The sequence below is a fragment of the Candoia aspera genome, chromosome 11, assembly GCF_035149785.1.
Source record: "Candoia aspera isolate rCanAsp1 chromosome 11, rCanAsp1.hap2, whole genome shotgun sequence".
Lineage (NCBI taxonomy): Eukaryota > Metazoa > Chordata > Lepidosauria > Squamata > Boidae > Candoia > Candoia aspera.
The window spans coordinates 2,317,247-2,340,011 of NC_086163.1; the positions used below are offsets into that span (position 1 = coordinate 2,317,247).

Genomic DNA, 22,765 nt, shown 5'->3' on the forward strand with positions numbered 1-22,765 from the left:
GCCTGTCCTTGATTTAATTCTTTTTTAATAACCTGAGTTGAAGCGGTAGAAAACTGTAATACGGGTCTTACTGGTATATCCAACCAGGCCCCTATAACACTACTACTGTTGTCAGGAAAACTTGTTTTGTTGATAAAATACAGTATTTTTGTCAGCCACTTAAAACAAGATTTTTAGGTAAATGATCCACAAATTTAATGACTATTTCAGTCATTATATCAGGTTCAGCTTGCTGCAAATGCTTCATGGGGGAATTCCTACTTTAAGAGTTGTACGACACTTTTCTATCTGCTAAATTGGAACTCAGTCTTCTGTATGCATGGATATTTTGTAGTCATTAAATCATATAAAATAGAATTAATGGGAAGGAGGGGAAACAGGTATACTGACTTCTAGGTAAAACAGCACCAATAAAGAGTTATTTTTACATAAGAACCCTCTGTCACTATACAAAGATTCTGATTAAATAAATCAACATTTAAACTGTGATACTAGACTTTAAAAGGCTGATTCAATGGCTCCTGAAGTTGAAGATTTTTTGATCAAAATAAATCTTCAAAAGATTGCTAAAAATTAGATTTGTTATTTGGCAGCACCATTATTGTTATAGGAAATAAAAGTTACGATTACATCCATGGAAACTAGGAAGCCCCCCAGCCTAGTTGGTTTTCCTATGCAAGTGGATAAGATATACATGGAGCCTTTTGCTGCTATTCTGTTGGAGCTGAGCAGTTATGCTTTTCCTCTTTCAGTAATATTAAAGCTGGTGACGGTTAGAGTTAATTTTGCAGAGTGTACAACTTATCACCAAAATTTATTTGCTAAATATGTTTCCAAAAATTTCAACAGCAACTCTGGTATGGAGACTAAAATCTGTGACAATACAACCAACTCAATCTGGCTTTATAAAAGAGCAACAAATATTAGACTATTAATTGATATTTTAGATTTAGAGAAACCTGAGTTGGCAATGGTGGCTTTACTAGATATGAAAAAAAAAAACCTTTTATTTATTTATTTATCAAATTTTTATCACCACCCATCTCCCCCTCAAGGGAGATGGGCGATGATAAAAATTGAATTGAATCTCCATACACACACACACACACACACAGAGACTAGATTATATTCTTGAGACCAGTTTGTGAATCATTTCTTCAAAAAACAGTGTAATACAATAAGAATTTGGATGTCCTAAAACTGCTGAATGGCAGTGTATTCAAAATATTCTCAATTTAGATCTGACACATAGCAACTTCTGAAATTTCTTAATTTCTTGTTGTATTGGAAAGCATTTTCAAAGACTAAGTCTGCAGCTGAAGAGTAAGCCCAACACACCCAATAATCACTTGCAAGAATCTGAAATGAAGAATTTAGCAAATCAATGCTCTTGTATTTTAAAGATTGCTAAATATATTTATTATCTACACAATACTAAAACTCTTGTGTTTGTAACCTTTAACATGGCAAAATGGTATGTTGTAGGGCAACAATTTTTTGAACCAACGTACCTCAAATGGGCTAACTTACAGAATGCGTCCAAAATCCGGGATCCATGACTCCCATGGCATATAAATTTGGCAAATTTTATAAAACATTTTATGACATAAAAATATCATAAAACATTTTATGACATAATACAAAATGTCATAAAACATTTCCTGTGGTCAACTCCTAATGTTTGACTGTGTTATACAGTTCAGTATGAATGACATGGGCTATTTTCAAGGCAGATACATCTCTGAATATCTTCCTGAATTTTTAAGAACTTTTCCAGTGAAGGCAGTACATTCAAAACGCTGCCACTGTTGAAGGCATTGAGGAGTCTGGTAAGGAAATATCTCTGAGACGATGACCCAGTGGGTTGTCTCGTTAACCAATAAAAAAAGGAGAGAGGTTAAAAAAGACTTATTAATGTTATATTCAGCATCAGTTGTACAATCTAAGCAACTCTCTGTCCATTTATATCTCAGCAATCGTATTTAAACTTTGATATAAATATTCTATTTTGAAAGGTTTAATTTACTTTAATCATTACGATACTACTAGCTTCCGGTTCCTAATAGGCTGTACCTGGCTATTATTTGTATTTTATAATGTAATTAAAAATTCAAACAAAGAAAAAATTTCAATAGATTTTTAGATTACATCCTTTTCAACAAGAGATATTTTAGAAATGACCTTATTGTATTTATGTTGTTGGAGATACAATGAAATTAACACATTATTTAAATATATTGTTCCATTTTGGTAAGAAGCAATTACATGTATTAAAACAACCTTGAGTTTTAATATTTTCAGAAATTTACATTCTCTTTCAACTGCATGGGAGTTCACTTCTGGACAAAGAAAATGAACTTACAATATAAAAAACCTTATTATTCAGCATCAGAAATACACACATATGGCTCCAACTATTCAGCAGTTTGTAGAATTGATTCTTCAGCAAAGGATCATTACCTTGTCGTGGTGCTGGAGCTTGAGCACCTCAGTGATGCCATGAGCTAAACCGTGAAGGGACACCCAAGACGGGAAGGTCATGACAGAGAGGTCAGACTAAATGCGATCCCTGGGGAAGGTAATGGCAACCCACCCCAGTATTCTTGCCGTGAAAACTAAATGGATCAGTACAACCAGAGATATGTCAGTATACCAGTGGAAGATGAGACCCCCAGGTCAGAAGATGGTCAAAATGCTACTGGGGAGGAACAGAGGATGAGTTCAACTAGCCCCAGACGTGATGACGCAGCTAGCTCAAAGCCGAAAGGACGGCTAGCGGCCGACGGTGCTGGTGGTGAACGGCGAATCCGATGTTCTAAGGATCAACACACCACTGGAACCTGGAATGTAAGATCTATGAGCCAGGGCAAATTGGATGTGCTTATTGGTGAGATGTCAAGATTAAAGATAGACATTTTGGGCGTCAGTGAACTGAGATGGACTGGAATGGGCCACTTCACATCAAATGACCACCAGATCTACTACTGTGGACAAGAGGACCACAGAAGAAATGGAGTAGCCTTCATAACTAATAGTAAAGTGGCTAAAGCAGTGCTTGGATACAATCCAAAAAATGATAGAATGATCTCAATTCGAATTCAGGGCAAGTTGTGGCAAGTTCTTAGCGGTATGGGGATACCAAGTCATCTTGTATGCCTCCTGAAGAATCTGTATAACGACCAAGTAGCAACAGTAAGAACAGACCACGGAACAACGGACTGGTTTAAGATTGGGAAAGGAGTACGGCAGGGCTGTATACTCTCACCCTACCTATTCAACTTGTACGCAGAACACATCATGAGACATGCTGGGCTTGAGGAATCCAAGGCTGGAGTTAAAATCGCTGGAAGAAACATTAACAATCTCAGATATGCAGATGATACCATTTTGATGGCTGAAAGCGAAGAGGAACTGAGGAGCCTTATGATGAAGGTGAAAGAAGAAAGTGCAAAAGCTGGCTTGCAGCTAAACCTCAAAAAACCAAGATTATGGCAACCAGCTTGATTGATAACTGGCAAATAGAGGGAGAAAACGTAGAGGCAGTGAAAGACTTTGTATTTCTAGGTGCAAAGATTACTGCAGATGCTGACTGCAGTCAAGAAATCAGAAGACGCTTAATCCTTGGGAGAAGAGCAATGACCAATCTCGATCAAATAGTTAAGAGCAGAGACATCACACTGACAACAAAGGTCCACATAGTTAAAGCAATGGTGTTCCCCGTAGTAACATATGGCTGCGAGAGCTGGACCATAAGGAAGGCTGAGAGAAGGAAGATTGATGCTTTTGAACTGTGGTGTTGGAGGAAAATTCTGAGGGTGCCTTGGACTGCAAGAAGATCCAACCAGTCCATACTCCAGGAAATAAAGCCAGACTGCTCACTTGAGGGAATGATATTAAAGGCAAAACTGAAGTACTTTGGCCACATAATGAGAAGACAGAACACCCTGGAGAAGATGCTGGTGCTAGGGAGAGTGGAAGGCAAAAGGAAGAGGGGCCGACCAAGGGCAAGGTGGATAGATGATATTCTAGAGGTGATGGATTCGTCCCTGGGGGAGCTGGGGGTGTTGACGACTGACAGGAAGCTCTGGCGTGGGCTGGTTCATGAAGTCACGAAGAGTTGGAAGCGACTAAACAAATAAACAACAACAGAATGATAGACTGGTCATATATGAATTGTGGCTCCAATTACATTATACTGATATAATGTAATGTCTGTAAATATACATTTTGTATGTTTGTGAAAAAGAAAAAGAAAAAGCATTGGATAAATGTTGGCACTGTGCCATGGCACCTTATATGCAGTATTACCCAAAGGGTGAAGGCCAGAAAAGTAAAAGCAGGAGAAAGGCTGTTGTCCTTTCTCAGTCATGGAAGCAGTCTGGGTGACTTCAGGCCAGCCCCCCTTCTCTCAGCCCAGCCCACCTCACAGATTTGTTGAAAAACAGGAGGAAGTGCAGTATATGCTGGAGTTCCCACACAAAACACAAAATGCAAATCTAATTAATAGATAATTGAATAATTGAGCGCCAAAAAGCATCCCTTCCATGGGCTGTTTTGGTTGCCCATCACGGAGCCCTGAGCTCTTCTGGCTGGGTCTGCTGCTGCTTTGCAACAGCATTATGTTATCCTGCTTCCAAAGGAAGGCCAGGGCCTTCTGCACCTTACTGTTTACCTATTGCTCTGCAGGCAATGCCAGTGCGATGACTTTCACTAACATAACTCAATCTACTGAGAACTTTCCTGGAATTGGACCAAAGTGTTCAGGCAAGAACCAAAAGTTCATGATGAAACAGAAGATCTGCTTGCAGAAGGTCCCTATCAGTGCCAAATAGGTTAAAACTCCTGATCATACATTATACTAAGCCAGGAGTTTTAAACCATGGCTTGTTAAACTAGCCTCATTCATGGATAACACTAAGCTGTAATGTGTTGGTTTGCCCACTATGCTATGGCAAACAAAGAAAAACATTGCATCATGACTTGTCGCCTATTTTTCAATATTCAGTCAGAATCCCCCTTCCTGTCACTTAAATCCTACCTTCTACATCCTACATTGTAGAATGAGAGAGAACAAGACTTAACCTTTTTCTGCTTATCATCTCTCCAAGTACTTGAATAATGCTATCATAATATGGAATCCTAGAGGTGAAAGGGGTCATAAAAGTCACAAAGCAAAACTCCTGTTCAGTGTAAGAATCCAGATTAAAGCATCTCGGACAGATGGCTGTCCAGCCTCTGCTTAAAACACTTCAGGTGAAGGGGAGCCTATCACCTGAGCCAGTGGTTCCATGGCTGAATTGCTAGTATAGCCTGAAAATGTTTCCTAACATTGAGCCAGTATTAGCCTTACTTCTGTTATTCTGTGTCCTGCACTCTGGAATGCGACAGGACAAATTTTGACTTTGGCATGCTTTCAAGTATATAAAGAATGCTACCATATATCCCCTTAGTCATCTTTTCTCAAGAGTAAATGAAGCCAGCTCCTTCAGTTTGATAAAGGAATCAAGGACCCATAGAGGTTGGGGGGCTCCCTTCCTCTGGAGGTGTTCAAGTGAAGGCTGGACAATCATCTGTTGGAGATGCTTTAATCTGGATTCCTACATTACACTGCAGAGAATGTTGGACTTGATGGCCTCAGAGGGCTCTTCCAAGACTCAGACTCTATGAACCTATATCCCACCCCGTCACAGGTATGTTAATACAGATCAACTAACATAGGATCTAGAGACTGTTTGGTTTTGTCCCACAGTAGGGTCTACCTGGCCCTACACTGAGGCTCAAAGGGCTTCTGTGCAACAACTGCTCTAGAGGAAGAAGCTGGCTATTTGCCACAAAGTTTCTCAGATCTCCTCAGCCAAAGGCAGATATATTCCATGAAGTGATTGACACGATATAAGAACTGGGCCTTGAATGATATACACAGAGCTCCTTAATGTAGTGCAAATGCTGCAACTTCACAATGCCTGCCAGCCAACAAGGCAATTAAAGATATTTCACTTGATTGATCAAATTAGTTTTCAACAATTAATTAACTCTACATATATTTACATATGACTAAAACAACTGTTTTTCTGTAAAAGCCCATCTGTGAAGAGGGAGTTTACTTGCTGCCACCTCTTCTAATATATGACATGCCATGTCAGTTTCTGAACAGCCCATATTAAAAAGACCATTATGCGGTCAGGTCAGGCAATACTAGATTGTATTCCTGTGCTCAATCCAAAATGTCAGTGTTTTTCCTTACATTTATTCACCTTTCCATATATTTATTTCCCCTTTTATTAAAAAAAGAAAACTCTAAATCCCACACATAAGAGTCACAAGAATCTAGTCTATGCAAAAAGTGCCAAAATCTTTGGAGATCTTGTGTACGGATGCTCAAATCTTGTGGGAGCTCTTGCAAGAATGCCACAATCTTATAAGAACTCTGGCTCATTTTAATTAACTAAAAAAAAAACCAACAAAAAAACCAAACCTCACACACTAAATTTGAGGAGGGAGCTAGATGTTGCCTATAATTAATTTCATTTCCCTTCCCAGTGTTCTATGATGCTCTGTTGCTTGTAGACCCCTTGTTATGTTCTGCGATCAAACAAGTTGAAAGACTGCCTTCATTCATACTTTCAAATATACAATTCAAGCATTTGTTATTTGGTTTATTTAGAACCAGATACTGTTCCTGATTCTGAAGTCCCACTGTGGTTGGATGTTTTTGGCTTCTACCTATCAATTTTTCCTCCCCTCCCTTTTTTGCAAGTTGATGAAACTGATTTTAGCTCTTTACTCAACTTCTGAGATAATGAACTTGAATGTCTTGTTCTGGTTAACCAAAAGAGGTTGTTTTAAATGATGTGAAATTTGTTTCCTATAATCTGAAATGAGACGAAAACAGAAGAATATTCTGCATCAAGTATACCGGACGCTTCAGAGAATGTTTAATCAAGTTAAACTGACTGCAGCCCAAACTGTATTTCATTCCCTGGAAACAACAGGAGCAACTTCAGATTTATTGTCTTCTACTCTTTCTTTGTCCTTTCTGGAGCCAAAACTCTGCCAGCCTCTCCTTATAGAACCTGCTTTCAAGAAAGACCCTTCAACCTCCTGATCTTGGCTCTCCTTTGAATCCATTCCAATTTGTTCAAGGCCTTCTTGAAGTATGGTGCCTAGAAGGTATCGCTCTGAAGCAGACACGTCCTCTGCTGAACTGAGCATCATCATTATTACTCCTGTCTTGGAAATGGCATACTTATTGTCAGAACTAGAGAAGGAGGCCTGGCCTTTTTAGCCACAGTTCAATTTGCAATCTGCCATAACAATGCTCAAGAGAATTATTTCTCATTTTTGCATTTCTCGCTTTTGTAATCTGAATATAAAACCTACATTAACTGGAACGCACATTAGATTTAAAAGTGGCGATGTCCACATAAAAAATGTTCATGGTAAAAAAAACCCATTCATTGTCCTTTCTTCTGGAAACTCCCATCCCTATTGTTTTATGAACGCTGAGTTGGTTTATTCAATCAATCGTGATACAAAGGGAGATCACACACATCTCCTCTCTTCGGAAGAATTTCTACTGCTTGAGACCAAAGACCCACCTAGTCCAGCTGCTCCTGAGAAGTCCTCCAGCAGCAAGATACATGTGCACAATTGGCTGTCCCACTAACCCAAGTTACTTGCTGTCCCAGCAAGTAACATTAATACAGGGAACTGCATTGTAAGCTAAGCTTACATAATTTGCAAATCTTATTTTTATTTCAAAATACAGGTAAAATATTTAACCCCAAAAAACAAAATAAAATAAGCTAAACCAGAACTAAATACTTCACCATCTCAATAGGCAAACATTTCCTGGTGTCACAGCAAACGCAACACCCTAACCCTGAGCTTTCTGCAGAGTGTCTTTGCACCCTGGGAGTTGCAGTCCCAACATAACTAGAGGTAATTTTGTTTTGGCTGGGAGAGCAATTCACAGTACCAAACAGCAAACACTTAGAGGCTGTTTTCTGGTGGATCTGTGGTTAAGTGTTACTTAAACACTGGACAGGATGTTTCACATAGCAGAAACCTTCCACTCCCTCCCCACCCTTATTTTTTACCATTGTTCATCCCCAGTCTGTCCCGCTAAAACCTATTCATGTTGTTGCTGAATTCTGGAAGCACAATCTAAAGCAAGGGCTTTAGATTTATGGATGGTTTGTTCAGCTGCTCAACCAACAGTTTTCCCTCACTGGATATACAATTCTGGGGGTAAAAACAAACCAAAATCTAATTCTGTGCTATCACTCCAGAAAGGAGGCCTTTCTGCTTTGGGAGCTAGGGTCACTTCTTAAGCCATTTCCCAACGAGTCACAGACTGGATTTCGGTTGTCACAAACTCTAATTTAGAGTCAAAGGATTCTTGATCTATTTCTAATATTTTAATGTCACTGCTGTTTTATAATTTTAATCCATTCTTGCCATTTTATAGTCTTAATTTTGTATCTTTTATTCCTACACTGTATTCCAGAACGAATACAATGATCATGGCAATGAAATCAAGTATGTAATAAACTTTATTAATAAAGAAATTGATTAAAAAACGGTGGGAAGAAATTCCATTGGGATCTCAAGGATTAAAATGGGTGGGAATTCTCCTCCTATTATCCTCAGCCAGCAGCATTACCCAAAAGGAGCAGAGGTGACTTCTGAGGCTGCTCTTTCTCTCCTTTAGGACTGGGCATTCAAGATAACGACAATGGTCTCAGGGTCTCACTTTGCTCCTGATTTCCCACCAGCCCAAAGCCTCTTTTCTTGACCAGAAATTCTCTCCCTCTTGCATGACACGAAGGTATATCATCCAAGGAGGGCGCTGTCTTGGGCTTCCCTAATTAATGAGGAGCTATCAAGGCCTGCTGGGAGGTCCCCCTCCTGGGGGCAACTAATCCTGGCGAGAGAATCTTCAGAGGGTGAGTCCAAAGGCCAAATGCATCCTCTCTTGCTTTTTCCTGCACCCTGCTGATCAGCCTCTTTAACTACCTTTGTTTCAAGACCTAATTTTAAAACTTAAAAAAAAGGGTAGAAGGAAAAAAACCCTCAATCAATCCCTACAAAAACCTTTGAGTACAAAGTGGAACACATTTTATTTTAAATACTCTAGGCAATTTTTACAGTACATCCTTTTGGAAAAAAAGTGCAGAGATCATTTTTTAAAGTCCCTCCTGCAGGCTCTATCATTTAATTATGAGCGGGACATAAATTATGCATTTACACATTGTTGCATTTTCTACAAAGTGGCATGCAAAACCATTCCTCTCCCCCCTTTCTTTTCTTTTCTCCTTTTGTATGTACTATAGTTTGATAGGGTTTTTTTCTTCCTAGGGGCAACTTAGAAGGAAGAAAGGACTGCGGGGTATGTGCTGATGAAAAAAAATTAGCATTTGTCAGGCTAACACCATTATGAGATCAGCATGGTGCTAACATATACAAAATCTAAATCTATTTTTTCTTCTGCTTGAACTTGGGAGGGGTGAGAAGGCGAGAGAGAGAGGAAAATACCCTGAAAGTTCCATGAGCTCACCATACACCATAACATGTTTTCGTGCAGGTTGGGCGTTTGATGGAGGGACCCAGGCAGAGTGAATTCTCTGCCTAGAAACACAGGTGAAAGAACCGAAATGGTGAGCAGAATTACCTGCACTGAATTCAGCCGGCAGTACCCGTTCAAGGGAAACCGAATGACGTGGGTGGGGTCCTGGTTCCAGCCAGCATTCACCGAGTTGCACATCACGTCCCCCGTCTCTGGAAAGATCTCCTCGATCAGCGCCTTCTCCCCGCTCAGGGCAATCCGTTCACCCAGGTCGGGAGTCACCCTCACCACCAGGCAGTCGCAGGGCTGGAAATGCTTCCTCTGCTCCTTCTCCTGTTTCCACCGCTCGAGTTCCTTGATCATCGGCTGCAGCTGGTAATACTTGGCTTCTTCATACAAAAGACTGAAGTCCTTTTTAAATAAGGGAGAGGAACAGACCAGAAACATTTATGGATCATTCCCACCCCTGCAAAATAGAGATTTTTTAAAAATGTCAATATTCCACTGATGCCAAAAAGCATCAGGAATTGATATGTCCGTTCCCTTTTGCTTGGGGGGGGGGTGCCAAAAAGTCAAGGCGGCAGCCGTGTGACTGAAGCCCCGCCCTCTTTGCACGCGACACAACAGGGAGGGGCTTACCCAGTCGTGACTGCCATCTTAGCTTTTGTGACCCTGTGTGGGTGCCCTGCTTTCGCTCACTCTGCCCTGGGTGATTGCAGGTATTTATTTGCCTGCCTTTCCTTGTTATCCGGTAGGAGACTTTATTGGATACTAACCTAAATCTGAAATCCTATTCCACTGAACTGAGCGCGACTTACTTTGGAAAAAGTACTGTATAAAAAGGATGGATCTGCACGAAAACAGAGCTGTACATAAAGGACAAAGTCTTTCTCTTTTTGCCAAGCAAAACTCAAGTTCAGCCAAGCAGGTCCACCCATTCTCCTGCATAATCTCTTGAACTGAAAAAGCCTTTGCAAAAGTGAAGTGTGGGGAGGGAGAGCTTTGCCCAGAGTCTTGTTTTATAGGGGTGGAATATAATGCAGAGGACAAGCTCACCTCCTTCCTCTTCTCTGGTTGGGGCAAACTCAGAGCGCCTTGGGTTGGGGATGTTTTCTCCACCCTTGATGACCACCCTGTTCATGAAGCAACTCTGGACATGACACCCTCCCTCTCCTTCTGAGAAGGGGATCATTCAGAGAGCATTTTTCAGAAAACCTGCCAGATTTGCATATGGCAAACGAAACAAGGCAAAAATGAAGACATCCTGCTTGTAGTCTTACAGGCAACCATGGTTTAAGAGTTCAGTTCAAACACTTTCTGCAAGCATTTTAGGGCCCTTGAAAATCATTCTCAGCCCTGCGGAAAAAAAATTAACCTGAGATGGGCAGGTGAGTGAGCATCTGGCCCTGACTAGGCTCTAGCAGAGCAGTTTTCCCATGAGAAAGGTCCAACTGATCTCTGGCAAAAAAATGACATCTCCTTCAAGCAGGGAAAACCTCCTTCGAAGATTTCTTCCCTGGGCCCCAGCGACCTACATGGATGTCCTGCAGAGTCAAGGTGAATCAGGAAGATTTATTTCAGTTCAGGCCACAAATATTTGAAGGGAGGGGATTGCTTTGTCTAACTCCCCTGCTTAGAAGCATCTATAAAAAGCCCTCAAGTAGGAAAAGATAATGACAATGTTGTACCTACACAACACTAAATGTTCAGAGCAAGACATCAGAAATCTGCAGACCAAGACTTGGCTAGTTAACTCAAAGTCAAGGTCCAGATTAGCCTTCTCCAACTGGACACTGTCCAGCGGCATGTGGGATTCATTTCCCAGAATTGCTCAGGGTTTTGCCTCAATTGCCCCATTCAGCCTCCCTAACCCTCTTCTCACCCTCCCTCACTTTGATAGAAATATCTTGCTGCTTTTTCCTGGCTCCTCTTCAGGCAATTGCTTAACTTCCTGCTTTCTCTGACTTTTCCACCAAGGAAAGCTTTCATATTCCAACTATCCTAATTTTAGATATTTCTTCTTTGACCCACTCCTTATGTGCTCCTGTAGGTCTCCTTGCCCCTGGACTGCAGTTTCCTTGGATCCTCCCACCACTTTATGCTGTGGGCCATGAAAGTCCAATCCCAGCTAAGGGGCCAACTCTTCCTTCCCTAATAGAAGCTGGACTGCAAACCATTCAATTCCCAGAGCAGCTGCACAGTCAGGGAATTAATTAAATTTATACACTGCCCATCGCACTATAAAAATGACTCTGGGCGGCCTACAAATAAAAGTTATAAGAACCATTATAAAAATACAAAAAATACAAAAGAGAGAAGAAGATAAAAGAGGAAAACTAAAAGGTGGAGAGAGAGAGCATTTTAAGCCACCACCCACCCCCAGGGCTGCCTACCTCTTGGATCCCCAAGCTAGCTGGTGGAGCCAGGTCTTGATGCTCTTCCTGAAGGCTGGAAGAGTGGGGGCCAACCTCACCTCAGGGGGCAAGATGTTCCACAGGGCGGGGGCAACGACAGAAAAGGCTCTCCTCCTCGACCCCACCAATCGGAATTCTTTAGCCGATGGGGTCCGCAACATGCCCTTCCTGCCAGACCAGGTGGGATGGGTCGATGTGACTGGGACGAGACGATTCCTCAGGCAACCGAGCCCCATGCCATGTAGGATTTTAAGGGTCATAAACAGCACCTTGAATTGGACCCGGAAGCACACTGCACCCAGTGCAGCTTGAACAGTAGAGGTATTACTTGTGCAGCCCTAGAGGCACACATAACTGCCTGTGCCGCCGCATTCTGCACCAGCTGCAGCTTTTGGATACTTCCAAGGGTAGCCCTTGCAAGTATCTACTACAGCGCATTGCAGGAGTCCATATGGAAGATGACCAGGGCATGAGTGACTGAAAGAAGGGAATGTCTGAGAGAACAGGATTTCTGGAAGGACACGGTCATGATCTACCTGCTGTAGAGGGAGGCTGAAGTGAGGAGCACCAGCAGCTAGTTAACACTGTCCCAAAGTTCATGAAAGAGAGGGGATTTAACCCCAGAATTTATTTACTAATTATATTTCCTTATTTCCTTATGCTCATAGCCTCTTCATTTCCAAGCAATACTAATCTTCCTCTCATTGTCACAAGCACTAAGTTAAATAGGCTTTTAAGGAAAACAATTCTTTCACCCTCTCACAGAAATCTGGCAGGCAATCTGCAGAACTCTCCACCACAGGATATTGTTTAAGCAAGGCATTGCAAAATACTCCTCAAGGATCTGGCCCTCAGCCCTACAAGAACTTGAATGGCACTTGAGAGCCACACCTGCAGAAGACAGGAAGTCTCATCTTATTTGCAAGAATATTAAGATTTGCAGCCTTGTTCTGCACTGCCTGCTCCAATTCTTTGCCCTCCAGATGTGTTGGGAGCAACTCCCAGACTTCCCAGTGAACAGGGCCAAGAGGAGTTGCAGACCCGACACATTTGGAAGGTGATGGACAGGGAACATCTGATCTGTCCTCATAGTCCAAACAGCCACAGGCTGTGGAGGGCAGGAGTGATTTTACCAGAGGGCATCCTGTGACTGCCTCCTCTAATTATAGCCTTTGTTTTAAGATCTTTTAAAAACATTTCAATATATTTGGGTGGAGAACAATGACAAATTACTTCTATTTGGGATTATTTTGTATATTCTATGGCCAAACAGGAGAAATCTCAGGATCCTGCTAATAATCTTCTCTTGTGAGCTGGCTAGAAAATGAGAATTACTATTATTTTTTCATACACCTGTGAGATGGGTGTTGAGGGTGAAATATTTTCTGACCATTCTTCCCTGCTTCTCCCTGCTTCCTTTAATATGCCTCCCAAAGACTGTCACCTATAGAGGATGTAGAGAAGATGGTCAAAGGGATGGAGAGAGGAACACAACAGGAAAGAAAGCTGTTAGCTTCCTTCTCATCAATGCAGAGTTTTCTGAAAAGGGCATTTTTTTAGTTAGCACATTCTTCTTTCCCCATTCTCCTTCTACCCAAGGACCACCTGTTTCTTCCAAATCTGGTCTCTCTCTGAGTCCTCTGAGAGAAGTCCTGCATCTCCAAGGGAAGGCTACCACAAACACTGAGACCCACATGCTCAGTATCTTGTATGCAGTCTCGAAAGCAAAGCTGATTCCCGAGCATCACCCTTCAATTTTAGTCCTCTTGCTCAAGAGGAGGCCACTTAGCCCAAATCCACAAGGTAACACCCACAAAAGACTTCAAAGGCAGAGATGGAATTGCTTTCTCAGTCTGGCTGCTGGCTGCACCTGAGAGGCTCCCGACAGGCTGCCAATCTGATACTGCTCATCTGACAGAGGGAGGCTTTACTCCCATTTTGTACAGATGACTCAGGACAGAAAATGGGGAATCCAGATAGAAAAATGCTGACAATGGTTTTTCAGGGTGCTGGAAGACAAGATAAGCTCCTCTTGTACTCACTGCCAAGGGGAAATGGCCAAAAAACAAACTCTATCCAACTCTGGAGGAATCCCCAAGGCAAGACAGATGGTTACTCTCAAGTGATATTAACAACAATATCTTATTCAGGCCTTAAATGATCAGAACAGTGCAACTAACAGGCCTAAGTGTTGCTACCACAATCTCCTTCAAGCTGGTGCCCTCAGATGTGCTTGAACTCCATCTCCCAAGCTAGCACAGCTGAAGCACATGAGGTTGGGGAAGGCTGGCTACAAAAAAATAGACCCTATTTCAGCCCTCAGAGCTGCGTAAGGCACTGAAGGGTGGAACCGGAAGCTCTGAAGATCTGAGCAACCCTTTTGACTCCAATGTGTTCTCCAACTCTCATACAACCTGCTCTTGAGGAAACCTTCCCTCAATAGCACATACAGTTTCCACGTGCCTGTGAGTTCTAAAAAAAGTCACAGCTGCTAACTCAAAGTCCTTCTGTCGCTTGCTGCGGTGTGCCGTGGAATTAAGAGGAGGACCTGTCAAAGGTAGAGAGTACTTCTGAGCCTTGCCTTATTAGCAACTGGAACAGTAGTTAATATTCACTGTAAGCACACCAGCCAGATGTGATAATAGAGAACTGCTAGCTAGGAACACAGATGCATGACTGTCTCCGTTGCTTGCCACTGGCTTAGTCTGAAAACAGTACGTGAAACTGCAATCCACAGGTGCAGAACTCTTGAGAGCACACACCCAGAAGCAGCCCTGCTGCAACTGGTAGAAAAACTCCTGGAGTAAGAGGTACAAGGATTGGCACCTTCCTGTGCGTCCTGCATTGCTCTGTCTACCAGCAAAGGTAAAAAATATCAGTGCCATCATCCTGCAGACAGCTTTCTGTTGTTGTTGTGCTTTCCTCCCTATACTCTGGATCAGTTTCTAAATCCACCTAGAGCAAAACAGTTCCAGAAACTAGTGTGTAACAGCTGTGGATTCCTTGAGCTGTGCTCGGAGTGGCTCAGGAGAAAGTCAAGCCTTCCCAAAACCTGAAGAAACGGTTTGGCCCACCTGCTCTTTTCTAAGCTTATCCGTCCTTGGAAGCTACAGTAATCAACAAACTCACAATGTGAAGGGTCCAAATGCCAACACTACCTTCCAAGCCACTTTGGCAAACATGGAAGACTCTCTGGAAGGCAGGAGATAGTGGGGAATGCCAAGTCCTATTACGTACTGCGATTTTCAAGTCCCAAAATGTTCTCTTTGTAATGTCTTTTTGATTAACAGAAATACCCAAGCACCTGGGTAATTCCTGGCAGTTGAGTGCAAGTACATTGATGTCCATGTTTTATGCAGCCAGCACAAACGTTTCTGAGATGCTGTATTTTATAGAGAGAGCTGTTTAAAAGGGACAGCATCCACCTCCCTGTGCAATTGTTTCAACAACTTCTGTTGATTTCCGTGAGATGCTCTGAAAGGAGTCACACAGTTACTTCTCCTCTGCAAGAATGTCCACAGTCTTGTTTAAATACTCTGTGTCTTAAATGCTCACACCCTTTCCTGGGCATCTCAAATAATAATAGCAAAAAGTATTAAAGTGGGGCAGATTTTGATCACTTCCCAAGAGCTGCTCCCGTTGCTCAGAAGCCTAGAGAGGCTGGCCACTTAGCAGGACTGGCTGCTCCGTTCTAAAAAGTCCAACACCGACATTTCCCTGCTATTTTGATGTGATGTGACACGCCCTATTTCTGCAAGTCTAGAAACAAAGGAAAAGCACATTTCTTCTGACCATCCAAAATACATTACTAAAGACATTTACAGTTTCTGGCATAATTGGGCTCAGTGATTTCTCATCAAAGATTTCTATTTCCCAAGTGGAATAAAGGCCCATATCCTGGCATATGTTAATAATTTAATATGCTATACTGCAATAGAGCCTTTTAATTTATTTTATTTATGCTGCTTTACTTTTTGCTATTAATGGTTTGAATCCAAAATGTCTCAAGTTTCAAACATTCCACTTTGTCTGAAACAGGAGGCTTCAACGATCAAGTGTTTTAAGCTCAAAATGCTATTTTGAGTTCAGTTGTCACATATCCAATGTGATTGAAGCAACCTGTCAGAAAGGTTTCAACAAACATTTAGGATCTAAATTTAGGATTCTAAATATTTAAAATCAGACACTTTTCTATGCCTTTACTAGAAATTATCACAGTTGTGTATTTGCCATTTAGCTGAAATATTTGGATTGTGGTTTTAAGAGGTTTAAGTCACTCATGGAAAGCTTTTGTTCTGAAGGATGGCTATGTAATTTTAACATAAATAAAAAGAATAAAAATATATTGCAGCTATACAGGTAGTCCTCGACTTACAACAGCACTTGGGACTGGAATTTCCATAGCTGAGCGACGCGGTTGTAAAGCATGACCACATCACTCAGCAATGGCAATCCCTGCAGTCCTGTTGTCACTGTTAACTGAATCCCACAGTTGTTAATCCCAGTTATTAACTGAATCCCACAGAGGCAACTCCCTGCCAGCTTCTCACAACCAAAGTCAGTGGGGAAGCCAGCAGGAAGTTCTAAGTCCCAGGCCGGCGGGCAGGTAAGTGGCTGCTGCCAGGTGGGGGAGGGAGCAAGAGGGTGCATGGGGGGGCAGGGGAGGGTTGGGAAGAATGTGAGAGGGGGTGCGTGAGAGGTGCAGCACAGGTCGAGGAGGGGGTGAGGGGGTGCGTGAGAGGCGTGGTGTGGGTTGGGTCAGGTGCGAGGGGGTACACCAGAGGCATGGTGAGGGTGCATGAGAGGTGCAGCACGGGTCAGGTGTTGGGGTGTGTGAGGTGCGGCACGGGTTGGGGGGTGCAAGGGGGGGTGCAAGAGGTGCAGCGTGGGTCAGGTTTGAGGGAGGTGCTTTGTGGGGAGGGTACGCGAGAGGCAAAGCACAAGGGTGCGAGGGTGCATGAGAGGCACAGTATGGGTCAGGGAGGGTACACGAGGATGCGAGGGGATGCACAAGACATGCAGCATGGGTCAGGTGTGTGAGAAGTGTGGCATGGGTTAGGTGCGAGGAGGTGTGCATGAGGCACAGCATGAGCTGGGGATGGCGCACAAGATGTGTGGCGCAGGTCAGGGAGGGTGCATGAGGGTGCAATGGAGGCGTGGTAAGTGTTGAAAAGAGTGTGCAGGCCAGTGCGGTGTGAGCACAGAGGGGCTGGGGGAAGGTGTGCCACAGGTGGGGAGACTTACCCCAGTGATTTGCGACCTTCCCTGCTGGCTTCCCCACTGACTTTCTGGGGAAGCTGGCAGGGAAGGTTGCAAACGGTGATCACATGGTCGCAGGGCGCTGCAATTGGTCATAAGTGCGAACTGGTTACCAAGTGCCCAGATCGCGATCACGTTACTGCAGGGGTGCTGGGACAGCCAGAACTCCAAGGACTGGTTGTAACCATCATTTGTTTAGTGCTGTCATAACTTCGAACGGTTGCTGAACGAATGGTCGTAGGTCAAAGACAACCAGTAACTATTTCCAGCTCACTGGAACTCAAATCAATTGTCTGGAAAAAGCAACATTTGGATACAGGATTAAATAAGACTGGGTGGAGAGAACTCCCTGCTTGCTCCCCCTGGAAAACACTTATATACCAACGTTCTGTAGCCGGCCTCCTCCAGAGAGGTCAGGGCTTCAGCTTCAAGGATTCTTCAGCCAACTTGTTGCCCTCCCAATTCATCTGGAGGATGCCTGGTTGGGAAGGCTGTCTTGGATGTAGCCAACTGATGTTTGCCCAACAGGACTTCTACTGGAGAAGCTGGCATGCTCCTTATTCTGACTTTGGTGCTTCATTCCTCATCCCTGTTTCAACAACTGCAGCAGAACCTGAGGATTCAGGGACACCTCCAGCAAGGGAACACACATACTGTATTTGGAAGCACGAGAGGGGCCGTGCTGGCCATGAGTGGCTCAACAGGCCCTGCCTGCAACCAGGGGGCCTTCAAAGAAGCAAAGCAGGCTCGTGCTTGGCAAGTGTGCCCTTCCTGAAGTGCAGGAGCGCTTGGCTAGAAATTGGCACTGTGGGCAGTGGGCACAATGCTCTCCAGCCTTCTGTTGGCACGTTTGCTGCTGTAACTGTTTCATGGGCATGATTCTAATGCCGAATGCCTTCCTGAGCTCGTGCAGATGTGTCCAGCAAGCTCACCACGACCACAGAATACACTAAACCAAGCCACACGTCACCTGAAGCTACAGGCAGAGTGGTACAAGCTGGTTTCCAGTCAGAGGCATCCGCAGACAGAACAAAAATCAAGCTATGGGCTGTGTGATTATGGACACCATCTCAACTTTTTTGGCCGTCCTCTCCCACCGTAGATACCCCAGTTCCCAGCAATGAAAATCAAAGAATTGACTTCACAACTACAAAAGTGGGTACCCTATTATAACTTTTACTGAGAAACATATTATTCAGTATATATGCAACTATCTGGAATTAACTATCAGGAATTACTTTAATTCCATTTAATCTAGTTTTTGTCTTGGCTCCATCTCCTTCTGGAAAGCAGCCTGCACCACAACTCTCAAAAATAAAGTACGTCGCACAGTCTGGAAAACATTGTATCCCCCCGCTTAGCATGTTGTGTGAATCCAAACCCTTTTCAGTTGGGTTCAGGCCAGGAGACAGCACTGAGACAGCATTGGTCACACTTGCTGATGGCCTTTAGGGGTGATGCCACTGTCCTGGCTCTCCTGGGTCTCTCAGTTGCTTTCATGGTGTTCTTCCGGGCTGGCTTTGGGGGCTGGGAATGGGACACACCATTTTGCGGTGGTTCTCCTTTCTCCATGGCCAGTCCCAGTCAGGGTTGGTGGGTGAGGAGAGGTCGAGCCCTGGGCCCCTGCAGCATGGGGTGCCTCAGAGTTCGGGTCTCTCCCTTCTCGTCTTTAAAATCTACATGAAACCGCTGGGTGAGCTTGTCCAACGGCAGGGGGTACAGGATCATCAGTATGCTGATGATGCCCAGTTATACATCTCTACCCCTGGTGATGCTGTTGTGGTGCTGTCTGGGTGCCTGGAGGCTGTAAGGGCCTGGATGGGGATGAACCAGCTTCAGCTCAAGCCTGGCAAGATGGAGTGGTTGTGGGTCTTTGGACCCTTGGGATCTGGTGATTTGTCATCTTTGACTTTGCACAGGGTTACGCTCCCCTGGACTGTGTTGGTGCGCAGTCCGGGGGTCCTCCTGGATTCACGATTCCTGCTTGATGAGCAGGTGGCAGCCATGGCGGGGGTGGGGGGGGGCTTTGCACAGATCCATCTTGTGTGCCAATTGCATCCTTTCCTGGACTGGGAGGCCTTGCTCACGGTCACTCATGCCTCAGTCACTTCCCAGTGGGATTATTGCAATACGCCGTATATGGGGCTGCCCTTGAAGACCACTAGGAAGTTACAACAGTATTGGGTGCTCATATTTGCTCACGTTGCCAGCTGCACTTCCAGGTGCAATTCTAAGTGCTGGTTATCACCTTTAAAACCCTACATGGCACAAGACCTGGTTACCTGCAGGACCGCCTCTCTCTAAGAATATTTGCCTGTCCCACCAGATTGGACTGGGTAGGCACGCTCCAGGTCCTTCCCTGAAATCCTGTCATCTAGTGGGACCTCGGAAGCATGCCTTTTCCACGGCTGCCCCTGCCTTGTGGAACACCCTTCCCCTCACCAGCAATTTGGCAGGGCCCCCCTTTAGCCTTTTGGAAGGCCAACAAGACCTGGCTGTTTACTGAGGCGCTGGGATAGGATTGTATGGTAGGATTGTATAGTTAGATAGTATGGAATGAGGGTCACTGGAGCCTTGTTGTGGGGCATCCCAAGGGGACAATTAAGGTGCAGGGCTTTTGTTTTTTTATGATTGTTTTATAGTCACTGGTTTTATTGTTGTGAGCTGCACAGAGCTGCGTAAGATGGGCAGCCATATACAGTATAACTTTTAAATTAATAAACGAACTCAGACAACTGTGGTTTATTCAGCAAACCACAGCTAAGCAAACAATAACTAAGCATGTTGTCACCCTCTGACATGAGCTTGAAAATGGGAGAATGAAAGTGGATAAAGGAGAGCCTTGCAAGCTCTTTTTCCCCTCCATACAGTGGTGTGTTCAAGCCAGAGAGGGCTCTAAAACAAATGTCAATTAGTTAGTAAGAAAAAAACAAACTGAGTACAGGTTTCTTGCCTGTCTTACCTTAAAGTCCTCTGGGAGCAGCAGTTTTGAAGTTCTTAAGAAGCTCAAGATGTATCTGAATATTTCACCATCTCGATCAATGAAATAGTGTTGTTTTAAACTGTCCAAGACAATAGGCTCCGTGCCATTAAAGAGGCGGCTTATTCTGGCGGGGGGGAGAAAAGGAAAAGCATGGGCAAAACATGGAGCAGAAGGCCAGAGGCTGCTACAGGAGTCACAGAACTAAAGAGGAAATAGAAATGCAGCACACCCATTGTAAGATCCAAGAACTTTTGTTAAGGTCATCTAGACCCATCTCCAGGACAGGAGACTGCAGAAATGAAGTTTACACTGCAGAGTACACCACACCCATCCCAAACAGTCAAGCCACATTATCATGAATATGATCAAGAACCACAAACTCCTGACCAGTCACGGGACCGGCTGAGGAACAGAAGAAATCCAGATGACACTAGAAAGTAAGCCAAACCACCTATTACACAATGGCAGGCACCTTATCCCCACCCCCCCTTTCTGGAGAGACTGCAAAGGAGCTCTGAGTATACACTGATGTGGCTCTGCTTCAGAGGTGAGGATGTTCTGGCCAAGCCAGGCCTTGAACTGCACAACGTAGCAAGCCCTCAGCATAAATGCAACCTTCACAAATCCCGGGATGAGCTGGGATCAGAGCAGGACAAGACATCCCGTGCTTAGTCAGATGCAGCCGTGGGGATGGGCAGGTCAGTCCTGCAGGGAAAAAGGGGTCGTGAGGGGAAGCCTCACTAGCCAGCTTCTGTTCTTGGCTCAGTAACATGGCTTATAAAATCGAATACATGGCATCCAAACCAGGTATTTCTGTGATTTCCTTCCTCTTTAAAACTTCCCGGTCATATCATCTTTCTGGGGGCAGAAAACTGTGTGGCGGGACCTCGTCTCTTGTGGAGCCCAATTTCCAATCTGGGTGTTCACAAATGCTGCTGTTTCAAAACCAAAGCCCCAAATGATCCACTGCTGGAAAAGCCACAAAGCCACACATTTTGTTTTCCTGCCAATGGTCTGGCTGCAAAATATCTTTAAAAGTCTCCTACGAGCATCCTGTCTTTCCTGCAGAAAGCTCCTGCTCCCGCTCCTTCCCTTTTTCCTCATTTGTCTGAGTCTCTCCAGAAGCAGAGAGCCCCCCCCCCCAGGCGTTTGGGTGCAATTTTTGACTCAACGCAGGTAGTTTGGGGACAGGCTGCTGCCTCCCTCCTCCCCAGATGGCCCAGTTCGAAGCCTCTGTTTGATGCTGCCTTGTCTTCCCACTTCATGTATAATTTTCTTTCCACTATCAGTCCTTAATCTGGAGTTTCCAGTTCTAATTTAGTAATCATCTGCAGATTTCATTAGTATACCTTCCATCTTATTCTCCTCTGAATTAATTATAGAGATATTTAATATTGCGGAACACCCCATTCCCTGTTAAACGCCAGAGAAAGGCTCTGCTCCCCGCTCAGTGGCCATGATTTGTGGCGAGTGCCTCTCTCCCTCCTACTCTTGGTTATGGCCCATCAGCCACCAAATCACTGGGGATTGGAGTTAATTAGGAAATTGTCTTAGTAAGCCTCAATGTGTTTATTACCTTGCCCCATAGCCACTAATTATGCAATGGGTTCCCAAAAAAGCAGGCAGGTTTGGGTGGCAATCCGTTGTCTGCTCCAGCAACTGGGCCAAAACTTGCCCGGCTCCAAATCCTTAGGCCATCCTGTGGTTTGTGAGGGCTGGCTTATGTCAACACCGGCAGTCAAGGGTGACGCGCCCACTTCTTTGAACACCCTGGGAATCCTGGTAATGTCGGGTTGCCTACACGCATCAACAACTTTTAGAGATACCGATGATACCATCAATGCTGAAGGTGTTACTGGTGAGAACCAGGAATTTTTCCTGCAGCAACCAGGCCTGTTGTGTGCAGTAATGAGAGGTCCTTGTGGGGTTTTGAGAGCTTTCTGCCTGATCTACAGATCAGAGAAAAAAGCCTCGAGCCAAAGATGGATGCAAGAATATGCCTTGCCTGCCATCCCCACCCCCATCTGCCCCCAGGATTGCCCAAGAGTAAACTAAGGTCCTTAGCTCTGTTGTTTTGGATCAGTATTATCAAAACAACAATATTTACAATAATACAATTTATAGTAGCAAATGGCATTCAGAACAGCTCATTAAAAAATAACAAATCTAACAAAGAGATGATCTTCACCAAGAACATGTCCAAAACCTCTTGTCTGCTTGCATTTGCCTTTTTTGGCAAGCTGAAGAGCCTCCTTCTATTTGAGCTCATGGCCACCTGAGGCTCCCTGAAGACCACCTTGTTCCTAAATCATAGTTTAATGAGACAGAGAGGAGTATTACTTTATTACGTTTAATGGTTTTAAACATGGATCAAATTCCGTTTTTGTCCTGACCTCACACATTATTTTTTGGAATGGGGCCCTCAACATGTTCTAAAATCAGTGCAGCTCCCAATGTGGGAAAGGTTATCCCCCTCCCCCACAAAGACTCAGAACTTCCAGTTACAAAAGTGCTTTGGGCAAGGAAGGGTTAAATCCTCTC

At 44.0% G+C, this 22,765-nt stretch overlaps 1 protein-coding gene across 5 annotated transcripts in view; it reads right to left on the minus strand.

Annotated features, from left to right (window-relative positions):
* Window positions 1–22,765, minus strand: part of KCTD15 (potassium channel tetramerization domain containing 15) — a 60,749-nt gene that overhangs the window by 10,391 nt on the left and 27,593 nt on the right. For all 5 annotated transcript variants that reach the window (XM_063313239.1, XM_063313240.1, XM_063313237.1 and 2 more), the window contains exons 3-4: window positions 20,204–20,348; window positions 9,674–9,979 (exon numbers count right to left, since the gene is read on the minus strand). In XM_063313239.1, coding sequence (XP_063169309.1) covers window positions 9,674–9,979; window positions 20,204–20,348 — 451 coding nt within the window. The remainder of the gene's footprint in view (window positions 1–9,673; window positions 9,980–20,203; window positions 20,349–22,765) is intronic.